Raw genomic sequence first — 15144 nt, forward strand, 5'->3', positions numbered from 1 at the left:
ATTTATGCTGCATTCACGTGGTGTCGAAATAACGAGTTAACAACGGGGAAAATGTACGTGAATAGATGTAGGAATTTCCCCCTCCTCAGGAACAACTCGGAAAGTTGGCGAAATTTTTGGTACACGACTATATGCAGTAACATATGGCAGGTTGATGATAAGAACATGTTTATTAATTCACGTATTGCATATCGGTATATTGCATATTTTATAGCCCCTTAGGAATTATAAATATGGATTGAAATGAGTAAAATTGCTAAATGTGTCTCAGCTTATGAGACCGTGTGGACAATGGATACTTGAGGTTGTCAGCAAAAAAAAATGAAATTCCTAGGAATTGGGAAAACTGCTCATAAAATGTGCTCACGAAGATCATGTGATGTGAATGAGAGCTCAGGAACACTAACAAATGCATCTTCTTGTGATATTTGGCGACGTCACGACTGTATGCTGTGCTGCATTCACGTGCTGCTCGTATGGTTCCATTTCCCGAGTTGAGAAGTCGGACCGTATTTATTTCCAGTTTGAAGCTTTATATTAGTGATTTTGTCCCAGACTTGTTGCTGCACTAGTAACTTTACATTCTCTAAAACCACTTCAAATACTGCAGTAAATTATGAACAAACTAATCAGTCCGCATTATAATCATGTTTTCTTGTATTCCTTAGGGCTGCTGTGTTTGAGCATACACCTCAAGCAGAGGTGAGTTTAAGCCTTATCAACCATTCAATTTATATAGAACTTTACTTTAAGACAAGATTCCTGTCATCTAATACAGCACATATGTTAGATCAGCTGCAAAAACACAGACACAGTGGATGACAGGGCAGGTGGCTAATGCTGAAAAAATTAGTTTTTTAGTTGAGCGAACAGAAAATGAATCAACAACAAATTTGATAACTAATAATCACAAAAATACTAACCGCTTTAAGTCATTTGAGAAATAAACATAAAATAGACCTTAGCAATTGAAGATGTCGCCTTGGCCTCTAAGAAATTGTGATTAGTGATTTTTCAGAATTTTTATAAACATTTTTGAGATAGCCATGAATTTATTAATTAAATATGAATTGATAATTGATAACTGACATTAGTGGGGATGAGGAGATCGGACATTGGTTTTAAGGAATCCTGAATTATTTGTCCATTTGAAGTCCAAACTGTAGTTCAAGGTAGTCACCTGAAATAAAAGTGTAAAACCTATGATAGGTAAATCTTCTAGTCAATCTCTATAGTAGTTATAATTTTCAATACATAGAAATAAGGACATATATTGTAGTATTTCTAGTGTAGGATATTTTAAAATACAGGTTTAAGTCCATAAGTACAACCAGTGAATTCACCCTACACCCGTTCCATATGGTCACATGTATTTTCCTGTGTGAGTGAGAACCAACCCCCCAAGCCTTGGTGAACATATTGCCATTGGCCGCTGTCCAGTGCCGGGCTTTCCTGATTGGCTGGTACAAGCTCTAATCGCTTACAATTGGCCCATTATCTACTGCATCACCCCACCCCCACCCAGTTTAGGAACAAAGTGGAACAGTGGACACACAGAAAGGAAGGTGATGCAATGTTTGTCATGTATTGTTGGCCCCCTATCGAGTGCTTTCTGTGTGTAGAATGTGTGAATGTGTGAATGTGTGTCAGTGTCTATGTGTAAAAACGTGTGTGTGATAGCAGTAGCTGTGCTTACAGCATGTCTTTTCTCAGCATGTCTTTTCTTTTTTTTAGAGATGTATACAGTAAGTCTGTGCCAAGCCAAATAACGGTGGAAATAACTTGATGCATGTGTACACTTACAGCATGAAGGCTTGATTGGGTGTGACTGTATGAATATGATTGTTCATTTTTGTTTGTTTTGTAGTTTGTGTGACATGAGGATTATTTTTTATTGATGAATAAATTGGCGGAGACGTGTATTTCTGCATCTATTATGATGGATTTCACAGAGTGGTTGTTGAATGTTAGTGCAATATATTAAATCTATCTAAATGTATTAAAGCTATTAGTCTTTCATTTTTAAGGACTGACAACAAAACATGGCAGTCATTTATAAAATGGTCTTCCCTTCAAATTACATCTTTATTAAAACTGACTTTTTATATTGGAGTACGCAGGCATTGAAGTGTATACTGTATTCTCTGAACCCAAGGTGGGCTGTGCACTCCTTTTATGGTAATCTTCCTCATACATTATCAATTAAAGATGTGAGGAATTTAGAGCCAAATTCACTGTGATTTTAGAGTAAATTACTTTGTTCCTGTATCATAAGTGTACGATACAAGGATTTCTCTTTAAACAAGGTTATGTTACTTTTAAAGAATAAATGCATGGTATAATACAGAATAACAATTGATTATAGGCAACTATATATATATATATATATATATATATATATATATATATATATATATATATACAGTGGGGGAAATAAGTATTTGACCCCTTGCTGATTTTGCAGGTTTGCCCACTTACAAAGAATGCAAAAATCTACAATTTTAATCATATGTACATTCTAACAGTGAAAGACAGAATCCCAAAGAAAATTCCAGAAAATCACATCATATGAATTTATTAAAATTGATAACCATCTGATGAGGAAAAACAAGTATTTGACCCCCTGGACAAACACCATGTTAATATTTTGTAGAAAAGCCATTATTGGCCAGCACAGATGTCAAACGGTTTTTATAGTTGGTGACAAGGTTTGTGCACATTTCGGCAGGGATGTTGGCCCTCCTCCCTGCAGACAGCCTCCAAATCATTCAGGTTCGAGGTTGTCGCCTGGCAACTCGAATTTTAAGCTCCCTCCAAAGATTTTCAATCGGATTCAGGTCTGGAGACTGGCTAGGCCACTCCAGAACCTTGATGTGCTTCTTCTTCAGCCACTCTTTTGTTGCTTTGGCAGTGTGCTTAGGGGTCGTTGTCGTGCTGAAACACCCATCCTCGACCCATCTTCAGCTCTCTCACTGAGGGAAGGAGATGTCGGTCCAGAATTCCACGATACATGGCCCCGTCCATCCTCCCCTCAATACGATGGAGTTGTCCCGTCCCCTTGGCTGAAAAGCACCCCCAAAGCATGATGTTGCCACCACCATGCTTGACGGTGGGGATGGTGTTCTTTGGGTTGTACTCGGTGTTCTTTGCCCTCCAAACACGACGAGTTGAGTTGAGGCAAAAAGTTCTATTTTGGTCTCATCTGACCACATCACCTTCTTCCAGGCTTCTTCTGAGTCGTCCAGGTGGTGAATGGCGAACTTCATGCGGGCCTGTACATGTTTCTTCTTGAACAGGGGGACCTTTGCGTGCGCTGCAGGATTTCAATCCATGACGGTGTAGTGTGTTACCAACCGTTTCTTTTGTAACTGTGGTCCCAGCTGCCTTCAGTTGATTCATCAGTTCCCCCTTGTGGTTTTGGGATGATTCCTCACCGTTCGCATGATCAGGGACACCCCACGAGGCAAGATCTTGTGTGGAGGCCCAGACCGAGTGAGGTTGGGCGGGTGGTGTGGTGCTTCTTCCATTTCCTGATAACTGCACCGACAGTTGATCTTTTCTCCAAGTTGCTTTCCGATTCTCTTGTAGCCCATCCCAGCCTTGTGCAGATCAACAATCTTGTCCCTGATGTCCGTAGAAAGCTCTTTGGTCTTGCCCATGGTGGTGATGTTGGATGCTGGTTGTTTGGGTGTTGACAGGTGTCTTTTATACAGGTAACGAGGTGAGGCAGGTGTATTTGATGTAGATAATTGGTTCGGATTGGGGCTGTGTCTTTAAGAAAGACTAACTGGCTTGTAGGAGCCAGAATACTTGCTGTTTGTCCAGGGGGTCAAATACTTGTTTTTCCTCATCAGATGGTTATCAATTTTAATAAATTCATATGATGTGATTTTCTGGAATTTTCTTTGGGATTCTGTCTTTCACTGTTAGAATGTACATATGATTAAAATTGTAGATTTTTGCATTCTTTGTAAGTGGGCAAACCTGCAAAATCAGCAAGGGGTCAAATACTTATTTCCCCCACTGTATAATTTCTTTTTATTATGACAGTGGAGAGATGGCAGGAAATGAGTGGAGAGAGAGGGGGAATGACTGGACAGATAAACCAAGACACCTGAAGACAACTTTTGATGGGCATTCTTCATCATTTTCTGACATTTAATATTTAGAATTTGTTTTTGAAAATAATCAGATTTGATTTGAAAAATACTTGACCAGTTCCTCCATTCATCTCTTTTGTTTCTGTCCTGCTGCTCCTACCTATTTCACCTCCTTTCACTCTTTTATTCTATGCATGAGTTAGATTTTTCATGCCTGTTGTACCCATCTCCTCCTATAGTAGATTAGATTGCTAGTTTCTCAGGTATCTGCTCTCTCCTATGTAGAGGCGTCCACATTGTTCTGCAGCTCACTGTCAGTATCCATAAATCCAATTTGCTGTGTGTGTCTCTGCGTGTGTATGTGTGTGCTTGCATTTACACGTTTACAGCTAGTACAATGGCCACTCTGTGTTTCTTAAAAGCTACATTTAGAGTTACAGCGTAAGTTTGCATCTGTAGCTCTGTGTGTGTGTGTGTGTGTGTTTGGCTTGGTTGCAGCTGCATTTTTTTGCATCTGCGTTTGAACCTGCACCACAGTATTTAGTATATTTTGCATGCAACTGCTCATGTGAGAGTACATTTATTTCTCTGTGTCTTGTATCTTTGTAATTATGTGTGTTTGTGTGTTAGCGATAGCTCTGGGTCGAGCTGGCTGTCAGTCTTGATAAGGCCAGCGGTGGGGAGGCGTTAGTCGGGGCTGCTGCTCGCCTGGCCTCCGCTTGGTGGATCTGCTGCGAGGGAGCTGAACCATTAGACACGCTGCAGTGACTACAGAGAGAGAGAGAGAGAGAGAAGGGGTGGGGGGGTGGCGGGGTGTGTAGATGTATCATGATCAAGGCAGGGATGGAAAAAGACAGTGAAAGAGATGCGGGAATGAGGAGTGGGGGGTGATGGGGAGCGAAGGAGATCGAGGAAGAAATTGTGAGGGACTGAAGACCGAGAGCAAGATGGGCAGATGGAAGAGCAGGAGGTAAAGAGATGTAGAGGAGAGAGGGAGTGGAAAGGCAGACAGAAGGGAGGTGAAGTGAGAGAGGTCGAGGAGCAAAAGGTAGATAAGATGGAGAAGACAAATTTCAAAAAGAGGAAGAGGAAGAAATAACAGATGTGGAGTGATAAGGAGAGGAAAGGGTGTAACTGCTAATGTCCAACCTCACACAATATATGTGTGAATATCTGCTCAGTTTGCACACATGAAAGACTGAGGTGAAATCTCTAAATCTGTCTGCTTCTCCTCCCCCCCCCCTCACTTTTTCTCTCTTCTATTCCTCCTTCTCCCTCATGAGCAGCATTACATATCCTGCCGATCGTTACTTGTTCCTTTTTTCTCCCATCTACCTCTCTATCCTCTTTCTCTCTGTAGCTAGATGAGTCCATATATTCTCTCCCTGCACTGTCTTCCCTTCTCTCCATCCTTATTTAGAAGCACTGAATATGTTTCATGTTTCCTCTATCTCCCGGGGAACATTTTGTCTCTTGCATGTAAGATATGGTTGGAGTGAATTTGCCCCGTCAACACGATAAATGTGTCTGTAGCTTCTCACATTGTTGACCCCAGGTTGTCAGTTTGAATTTGGTATAAGAACTCAAGCTGGACCTGCACACTTAACCCATTCCTTGTTATACATTCAACTGGTATTATCTAATGACCTCACTGGCGTGATGACAAGTATAGAGAAGATAGTTGTCAATTAAGAAATTTATTAGTTTAGCTATTACATTAGCATAACGTGTTAAGTGTAGAGTAATACATCATGCTTATTAAGGCGAGACATTAAGCAGCTTAAGTGCTTCTTGCTTTACAGAAAGTGGCTGATACTTTCTGCAATATGGAGCGAAATGCGATGCATTACCCCCTTACAAAGCTTCTAAATCCCATAGCAAACTATTAAAGTAGCTGTTGTGATTAAAACATTATTTCCACTTCAGTACATGGGCTTTTTCTTGCCTCAAATATAATCAGAAACAGATTCTGTCAGACTGTTAATAGTGTTGAGGTGAAAAAAAGAGGAACAAGCCACAATGTTTTTCAAGTCTGAAACCCAGGGACAGCTTCAGGTCTATTTAAAGTAGCAGCCAATGTCGGCTGCATGTCAAAAAGTGACTTCAAGTACTACGTTTGCATTACAAAACATAAGCAGGATCTAAAACTTCCCCCACTCCACTGCTTCCACAGAAACCGATTAGGAACTTCCCATTTGCCACTGTTCAGAGTTGCTGTGTGAATTGGGCATTAAAAGGTGGAGTCTACGATTCGAATCCAATACACTTTTTGTCAAATTCAGCAAATATCTCCTCACAGTCCCCTAGCTGTGTTCTGTGTGTGCGCTGAAAAAAAATCTGATGTTCTTAACACAGCCCTGGCTCGGTAAATGGGAAACAAACAAAGGTGCTCGGACCAAGCTTGTACGTCTTAAGATAGTGTCATGGGTCGGGCCAGCAGTAATTTACACACACAACTGAATTTGGTATATTATTACACACAAAATGGTGGAATTGTGAACAAACGGCACAGCTTTTAGTATTATTAATATTATTATAGTGTTAAGGCTATTTAACATTCACTGTCTCCCAATATGGTGTCACCTGCAGCTGGTCAAAAATATTATTGTTTGGTTTTTTTTGGACACCATGATTGGCTTTAACTCCACAGTTATATTAGTTTCAGTGTTTACTTCTCATTATGAGGAATGATTGAGTCATGTCCTCTTCCACCGTGTCTGCCCAATCTGGTGTGGACATCATTAAATTATGATTCCCGTCAGATGTCTCTGCTCTCTGACTCCGTGCCATTGTGACTGAGGTACGAGATGGTGACGAACCGAACAGCTGTAGATTCCAGATGGATTATTTTATCAAAGAAAAAAGCCGGGCCTTCAAGCTATCTACTCTTTAAAAGGAGCCAGAATTTCAACAAACGGCCCTGCTCCAGTGTCTAAATAAAGCAAAAAAACAAGGAGCAGCATGTTGCTCATTTTCTTTTGAAGATGAAAACAGTTTGCCCATTGCCTGTCTGTGACATTTGCCAATAGTGAGGATGTGATGTAACAATCATTCCTGTTAAACTAGGTTAGGCCCTGGCAGTTAGGGGGGCGTCTGAGGGTGCTTATATCACTGTGGTTATCAAATGGCCAAGTGTAGATGAAAATAACATCAGTGCTGCAGCAATAGAAAAAATCTGAGTAGGTGATGGGTGTTGATATGGAGAGTTTAAAGTGATTTAATGGTACAAAGGTTAAAAGTATCTGATTAAAAACACTGTCTTCCATATTTAGTTGCATAATAGGAAAAGACAAAACCCATGACACATCATTGACAACACTATGCTGTGTGATCTACATTTAATATAATTTTTTTATGGGAAATAAGAATCTGTAGAAATGAATTTGGTTCTCGGATCAAACAGAGAACAGGCTACCTGTTGCAAACCACAGAAGTAATGAGATGGTGTGTGAGAGTGAAGGTCGATTTATGCCTCTGCATTAAATTGACGCCGTGGCTAAGTACATAGGTACGTGGAGGCATGTCCCCTACGCCGGACCCTACACCGTAGCCTGACATGCACCTTTCAAAAAATGTAACTAGACGTCACTTGGCCGTGGCTTGGTAGCGTTGCTTTTCCCCCTACTCATTTCCGTGTTCTCCTTCTCCATAAACAACATGAAATCAAGGAGAGGGTTAACTTTCACAACGTGGTCAGAAAACACAGGTCTCCACCTCCAAAATCGGTACTCGCTCCGAAGCTAATCACCACCACTCTCTCACTCGCTCTACCACCCACTCCCCATGCACACACATGCCGGCCCTGCTATTCTCTTAAAGAGATCGACGCACATAGTATAAACTTCAGGCCACTTACGTAGGCTTCGGCAAAAGCTCTGCGTGGAGCCTCCGCAGAACCATATATCAAGCTTGAGTGTAAAAAAAAAATAGTATGTAATCATAAAAATTAATTTATTATTAGACTATTGTCTTACTCAAAGTTTAAGTACCTGCTGAGAATGTTTTTTTTTTTTCCATCTGACAATTTCTTTTACAAGATAAACTTATCAAGAACTCCACGTGTTGTTTGTCACACAAAATTATAATCAGTATAGTCAGCAACAGTTTTGTCCAGTTCTGTAGCAAGGAATAAGAGTTTTGCATGGTTTTCATTATATCACAAAGTACTATAAATTGCAGAGTTGCATTTAAACATCGAACTAGAATATGATCAGAAGTAGATTTTACAATTTACAGTGTAGAATATAATAAAAAAAAGTAATAAACCTGTATTCATGCGTGACATTGGTACAAGTATTTGTATGAAAATAGGGTGCAAATGCAGCACATTTACCCCTGTAGAAATTGTGGATTCATGAAAATCTTCCAATACAATGTTTTATTTAGTATTGTGAATTTAGTAAGTTTACAGTTAGTAAGTTTATTTTCAAGTTTAAATGTCCTGAAAGAACACCAACACACTTGGATCTCAGATCTGAATATGTATAATTGCAGAAGTAAACTCATAAAGTAAAATTAGAAACCAGTAGTTAAGTTTGGTTGGGGAAACACACACTGACTAAAGTGTCTTAACATGTTCCCACTTGTTACAATAAAGCTTTATAAGTGTTTTCCTTTGGTCAAATAGAACAAGTTTCCCCCTCTTGCTACAGACTTGTAATTGCATAACTCATTTTTCTTTTCTTTTTTTATCCCTGTCGTCTTTCAGGAAACAAAAGATGAATTTTGGCCAGCGTAAGCTCCTCCCCATTCCTGCTTACCCCCCCCCCATCTCTTTTACACTCTCTTGTCCGCCCGTAAATGCAGCAGTGCTTGCATTCAGTATGCGTGCACGTTTCTTTTTAGTGACATAGACAGAGGCAGAGACAGAAAGACAGAGAGATTTGCTGTAGTAGAAAGTGAGAAAAGGAGGGGAGGGAGGTAGCTAGAGACGCCAGGGAGAGAAGGAGGGAGGGGTAAGACAGATAGAGAGAGCGGGCGAGCAAAGGGGACAGAAGGGAGGGAAAAGAGAGAGAGAGAGAAGAGGGGGAGAGAGAGAGCGAGAGAGAGAGAGAGAGAAGAGGGGGAGCACATGTGTATGCTTGTCACTAAGGGGCTGGGAGAAGGACTAAGGGAAGCGAGGTAGCTGGCCACAGCCGCCATATGCTGACTGGATTCCTGTTCATGTCTGCTGTGTGAAGACTGTAGGTTTCTGTTGTGTGCTGGCCAGCTGGGGAACACACCATGGGAAGCTCACATCTCCTCAACAAAGGCATGCCTCTAGGTAAACAACTAGAACTCTGCTTTTATGTGGGAACTGTGTGTGTGTGTGTCTGTGCCAATATTTATGAACTCAGTGTACATTATTCTGCCTTCCTCTTCCCCTCCCCCTTCTCTCTCTTCCTCTCCCTTTTTCCGTTTCCTCCTCCTCCTCCCTCTTCTTAATTCTCGCTCACTCTATTATCTTTTTTATCGCTCAGCCTCTCTCTGAATGGTTAGCCTTTTCTCTGGCTCCCAGTGTGTGTGTGTGTGTGTGTGTGTGTGTGTGTGTGTGTGTGTGTGTGTGTGTGTGTGTGTGTGTGTGTGTGTGTGTGTGTGTGTGTGTGTGTGTGTGTGTGTGTGTGTGAGTGAGTGAGAGAAGAGGCAAATCTCTGCTATTGAAGGCTGCTTGAACACCTCCATTTGTGGCGACAGAAATAGATCTGTCTCTCCTTCGAGGGCTAGCAAGGACATGACACATATTTCCCTTTCATTGTGCTTCTTCTACGGCGAGTGATTGCCTTGACACACACACACACACACACACACACACACACACACACAAGTATACACATGCATGCACACAACCGGATTCACACGCAGGTGACTGATTGTACTTATGATAGGGGCTGGAAGAAAAATGGAATCAAGGTAGGGCTGCTAAGGAATAAGGGGGTTGGGTGTGGAGCAGGAAGAGGAGGGTGTAAGGATAAATGATCATCAAACCTAAAGATGAATCATTGTATCTGTGGTCACCTAAATCTGGGTTTGTGAAGTTGTTTCTCCCAAAAGAAACTGTAGGGATTGTAATCTGTGATGTCATCAACAGGCTGCGGGCCGTGTATCTTGATGACATCAAAGAATATATTGCAGCTCTGATCTTTTTCTTTTCCCTTTTTTTCTTGTACTTACTTGCTTTGAAAGCTATCCCCACATCCGCCCACACTATGCCCTAACAGCTAGAAGAATCCAAGGTCACAGGAATAACGACTAAGAATTATGGTTCAGGGAGGATTGCCCTTTTTAAGATGCTCATGCACAAATCACTGCCGGTCAATAATTGTGAAACTCATCTGGTCATAGGATCAGTTTCGGCACACAGCCGAGATCGCTGAACCTTTCAGGGCTGATTTCAAATCAGCTTGTTGTCCCTGGTGATTGATGGGTGCGTTGATTCATGTCTAATCTGATTAGAAAGGCCTCGATGACTGACACAAACACTCGCCAGTCACTCTCCCCTAATCGCTTATATAAATCGTATTTGCAAAAAAAAAAAAAAAATACTAAAATGTAATCCAAGTGCTCAGTTGGAGACTTGTTTGCATAATTTGACTTGTGTATGAATTTAATATTGGATGATTTTACAAAGTGATTAACAGGTAACAAGTAATGTGATTGTGCTTAATAGCTCCAGGCAGTTTCCAACAGAAGGTTCCATATACTGTAAACACTTTATTATGTCAAAGGAGGAACTGAAGCAAACTGCTCATGTTGTGACATGACCAATTTAGAGAAACCCACAACCCCCCCCCCCCCCACACAATCACACACACACAAAACACACACACACACACACACACACACACACTAAAGTGAAAGTACTATTAATTTACGTCATGAAACACACCTGCATGATGGTGCAGTGAATTATTTGTTGTCTTGTCTTTAAGAGAAAAAACTTTTCATAAGCCTTACATATCCAAAACACTACAGGTCTATTGTGAGAATGTTAAATAGAGTTTCTTTTGTTATAAATGTGTGCCTACTATTGCACACACTTGCACACCGGTAAATACAGAATTTTTATATAACATTGCTCACATTTTAATTTTAACTACACCTCCATTACAAATGAGCATTCTGAATTGAGCATTTAAAATAAGCTGAGACTCATAAGTCTGACTATTTTAAAATACAAAATAAAAAAGACACCTAAGCAGGTATAATTGACAGCACTGAGAAATCTATTAAGCATTAAGTGCTTGGCACAGAGAGTGCGCGCACTGACAACCATTGAAAGGCTTAGTCTATTTTATCTAATTCACACAAAGAAAAAGCTTGAGCTTCGATGGAAGCAGCAGTAAAATATCTACCAGCCGCTACTGAGAGGCTGGGTATTTTAAGGCATGGCATATGCACTGATAGTTAGCCAATACTATTAGTTACACTTGGACACTATTCAAAAAGGAAAATGTATTGAGGAGCATGACAGTTATTTGTAGTTGTTATTAATTTATATGTCAGCATAGTCAGTGGAGTCTGTTTAGAGACAACTTGCTCAGCTGTTATCCATGTAGCAGGCGCTTAGAGACAGCAGCCTGCAAGCTGGCACATCTTTGCTATTGATGTCATCAGACATAAATTTACATCCATTGGTCTGCACTACAATGATTTTACTGTAATATTTTATTCATCTATCATTTTAAACAGTGACAGTCTCATTGTTTAAAATCAGCACCTTGTTTTTTCATCAAAGATCTGAAAAGAATATAAATGTGGTAGACTAAATGTGTACAGTATGTACATCTGCTACTGCTGACTGACTGTGGAGCTGCTGTGATCACATATAGATAAGTGAGTAGAGTATAAAATAAATCTCATCTAGGCATCCCAATCCTCTCAATTATAAGTTATTCATATTCACAGTAATAAACAGCCATACTGACTAATAAATGGAACAAGTATGTGAAATTAAAAACATTTCATTTTGATGGGGAACCGACTTAAAGACCCCCTGTGGGTCCTTGGACGCCAGTTTGGGACCCCTTAATTTATAATACAATAGATGCCTAATAGCCTTAATAATCCATTAATGGGCCACATTTGTTCCAGAGTAACTGACCCCAATCCAATTGAGCCTTCAAAATGATTGTGACTTTCTTCAGCATATTAACAGTTAATCCACTATAACAGGCAGATGGCTATTCAATAATCCAGTTAAAGCCTGTATTTAAATGTAGTAGTTCATGTAGGGCAAGTCTTGTTTAAGACTACTTCTCAACCTTTTTGGTTCATCACATCTCACAAATTAGCAGTGCCTACTGGTGACACCCATCACACTTGATATGTAGAGTGGTGAAGTGCTATTTTCCTCTTTTCAGGTTGCTAAGTTTGTATCACCATCAGAAGCTTAGAGGTTGAAAAAATATATATATCACTACAAAATCTAATGAAATTAGATAGTATTTTTAACGGAAATTATGTGTTTTCTCACCACATGAAAAGGCTGCAGCATATCCAGCCTGCAATGTTGTCTGTGACTCTCATGGTATCTGATTCAGTGTGGGGGTGTGTGGGGGCCGGCTGCTAACTGTATAGCTTTATTGATCTAGTCCTATGTAGTTACATAGATATACATTTGAACAGTGTGTTTTCAAAGCATAGCTGGTCTCTATTCACCTTCTTTCTAACAAAAAATCTAAGAAGAACTGCTTTAAAACTGAGAGATCAGTAAATATTCAAAGAGGTGAATTAACAGTACACCTGGAACTAAAATCTGCATATTCAAACTTTGACTCTGAGTTGGTCGCTGCTGCCAAAAATGGTTGCTGGTATACCCTGAGTTGTTTATCTCCTTGTCTGTTTTGCTGCTTGTGTCTTTAGTGCTGAGAACAAAAAGCTGACAAACCTTGAACTGGTTTGCTGATACAGTACCTGCAAATTAAGACCTTGTATTGTGTGTGTTTGTGTGTGTGTGTGTGTGTGTGTGTGTGTGCTGAAGTGTGGGTGGAGAGAGACAAAAAGAAAGAACAAAAGACATCAGAAACATCATGCTACCTGAACACTTTGAACCGGGACATTCAGGCGTTTTTAAGCACATAAATACAGCAATGACATAAAAACGTGGCTTTTCTTATCACTAGAGAGATGGATGGGACAGGAGAAAAGAAGGGAAATGGCAAAGGGAGATAAAGAAAGCCTTGGGTAAACAAGACTGAAATGAGAGATGGGGATCTGAAAATGAATCGACAAAAGAGAAGAAGGGATGGCGAGATCAACGCTGAGAGGGTGACAGACGAGGATACAGGGGCTTTTTCACCACGCCATGTTGCTGCACGGCACAAGAGCCAGTGACATTATAAATCAGCCGTGCTGTGGCTACATTTGCAGGCGGCTGACTGATCACAGGTGCCGACAGCAAACACTCTCCTCTTTTCTGCACAGCGAAAAATACAAACACTGTATCTGAAATGTGAATGTGTCATGTTGCAGAGGTTCACTTTCAGTTAACTCAAAAAGGGGACTGAAAGAGATTTGATTCAGGAAGCTTTGATCGTAATATTTCAAAAGGACTGTGTGTCATGAACTAGGGGATCTTGGAAATTTTTGCTTGACAAATGACTTCAAGCTAGTTATTGAGAAAACAATACGTTGACTAATTGATTAATTGACTTATTGTTTCAGCTCAACAGTTTTTTTTATAGTTCAATGTCTGTTATACCAAACTAGACCCCCAGATGCTCTGGAAATGAAACCCCTTGTTATTACAGTGGGTGGTTTCACACACTTTTTTTGTTGTGGTTCTTTAGTGTCGGTCAAAATCACCGACTCACAGCTTGTTTTGGCAGATCACTCTCTCTTAAGGCCGGCAGACTTCCCAGTGACCTGCACATTTAAAACACATGAAAATCGCAGATCTTTGACATTGTCTCTGTTGACTGACAGTCTGAAAACATTGTCTCGTTCCTCTGGGACAAAAAATCCAGCTGTTCACGTGAGCTGGTCAGTGACAGCTGGATACATGCAGGCTGCCGGGCTGCATGTATTGGTCCGATTACAAATTTCCTGAGGGACGTAGTTTGCATATTGTGGGTGTCATTTAGAGTCCCAGGGTCCTTAAGCACATATTGCTAAAGCAGAGCTGTTACCATGCAGATGATCATTTATTTGCGTGAACAATTTTCACCAAATTATTTTACATCCCATTTTTTATGTTGGCGTGGCTGCAAATCACTACTGCTATATTGCCTCAAAATATTGACCAAATACAGGGTTTTAGATTTTAGGAACTCAGAAGGGTAAAGTCTAAGCAATTATTTCTTATAATGAAGAATGTAATGAGTGTTTAATGTGGCAAGAAAGACAGAAAATATATTAAATAAAAGAGACCGGGAGATAATGGCCATTTGATTTGATTTAGCAATAGAGAGCGTGCATTGTTACACACAGTGTTGTGCTGATGTTGTGTACGTGTGTGTATGTGTGGGGAGACAGAGACAGAATGGATGGGTGTTTTATTAGATAGTAGTACTCAGCAGTCAGTAGTGCTGGTCCTCCCAAGGTCATGCTTGGTGCTAGAATGAGAGCTATTTCCTCCCTCACTCTGACCGAGTGTGAGTCGGAGAAATGTCTGGAATCTCTGTTACTTTCCAAAAACGCCACTCTGCTTCACAACTCATTAGACCGGCCATATTTCCTTATTTTGTGCAAGTGAACATCATTGCCTACTTGATTACACATGACATCACTAAATCACGCTTTATTCCCATTATTTTCTGCTTAAATGAAAGCTTTAAAAAAGAAAAGGTCTTTAGGCCAAAGTACAGTAGAGTGCCTACAGGCGAGTGTGCTACTTATGATTACATCTGAGTTACAATGACGGTTGTGTTGAAGGCCTGAGAGTACTTTTTGCTGTTGTTGAATTCCAATTCCAATTTGTATTGATGTGTCAGTGCAATGGCCTCCAGGCAAATCCTGTTATGGAAAGCTAATGTTTTGCCAGCTCACATAAGGCATTATGAACAGGATTTGAGTTTCACCTTATTGGTCTTACTGTGCTGTGGGGGCTGCTTCATCAGATCAGGTT

General features: G+C 40.4%; 1 protein-coding gene across 3 annotated transcripts in view; it reads left to right on the forward strand.

Moving 5' to 3' along the window:
- The window catches only part of ctbp1 (C-terminal binding protein 1), a 31798-nt gene that overhangs the window by 961 nt on the left and 15693 nt on the right, over positions 1-15144 (forward strand). For 2 of the 3 annotated variants that reach the window (XM_028588865.1, XM_028588867.1), the window contains exon 1: positions 8901-9363. In XM_028588865.1, the coding sequence (XP_028444666.1) occupies positions 9324-9363 (40 nt within the window). In that variant the 5' untranslated portion in view covers positions 8901-9323. Of the gene's footprint in view, positions 1-668; positions 703-8900; positions 9364-15144 lie in introns of those variants that run through there. The other variant, XM_028588866.1, reaches the window with a different exon arrangement.

This window comes from Perca flavescens, chromosome 10, assembly GCF_004354835.1.
Source record: "Perca flavescens isolate YP-PL-M2 chromosome 10, PFLA_1.0, whole genome shotgun sequence".
Taxonomy (NCBI): Eukaryota; Metazoa; Chordata; class Actinopteri; order Perciformes; family Percidae; genus Perca; species Perca flavescens.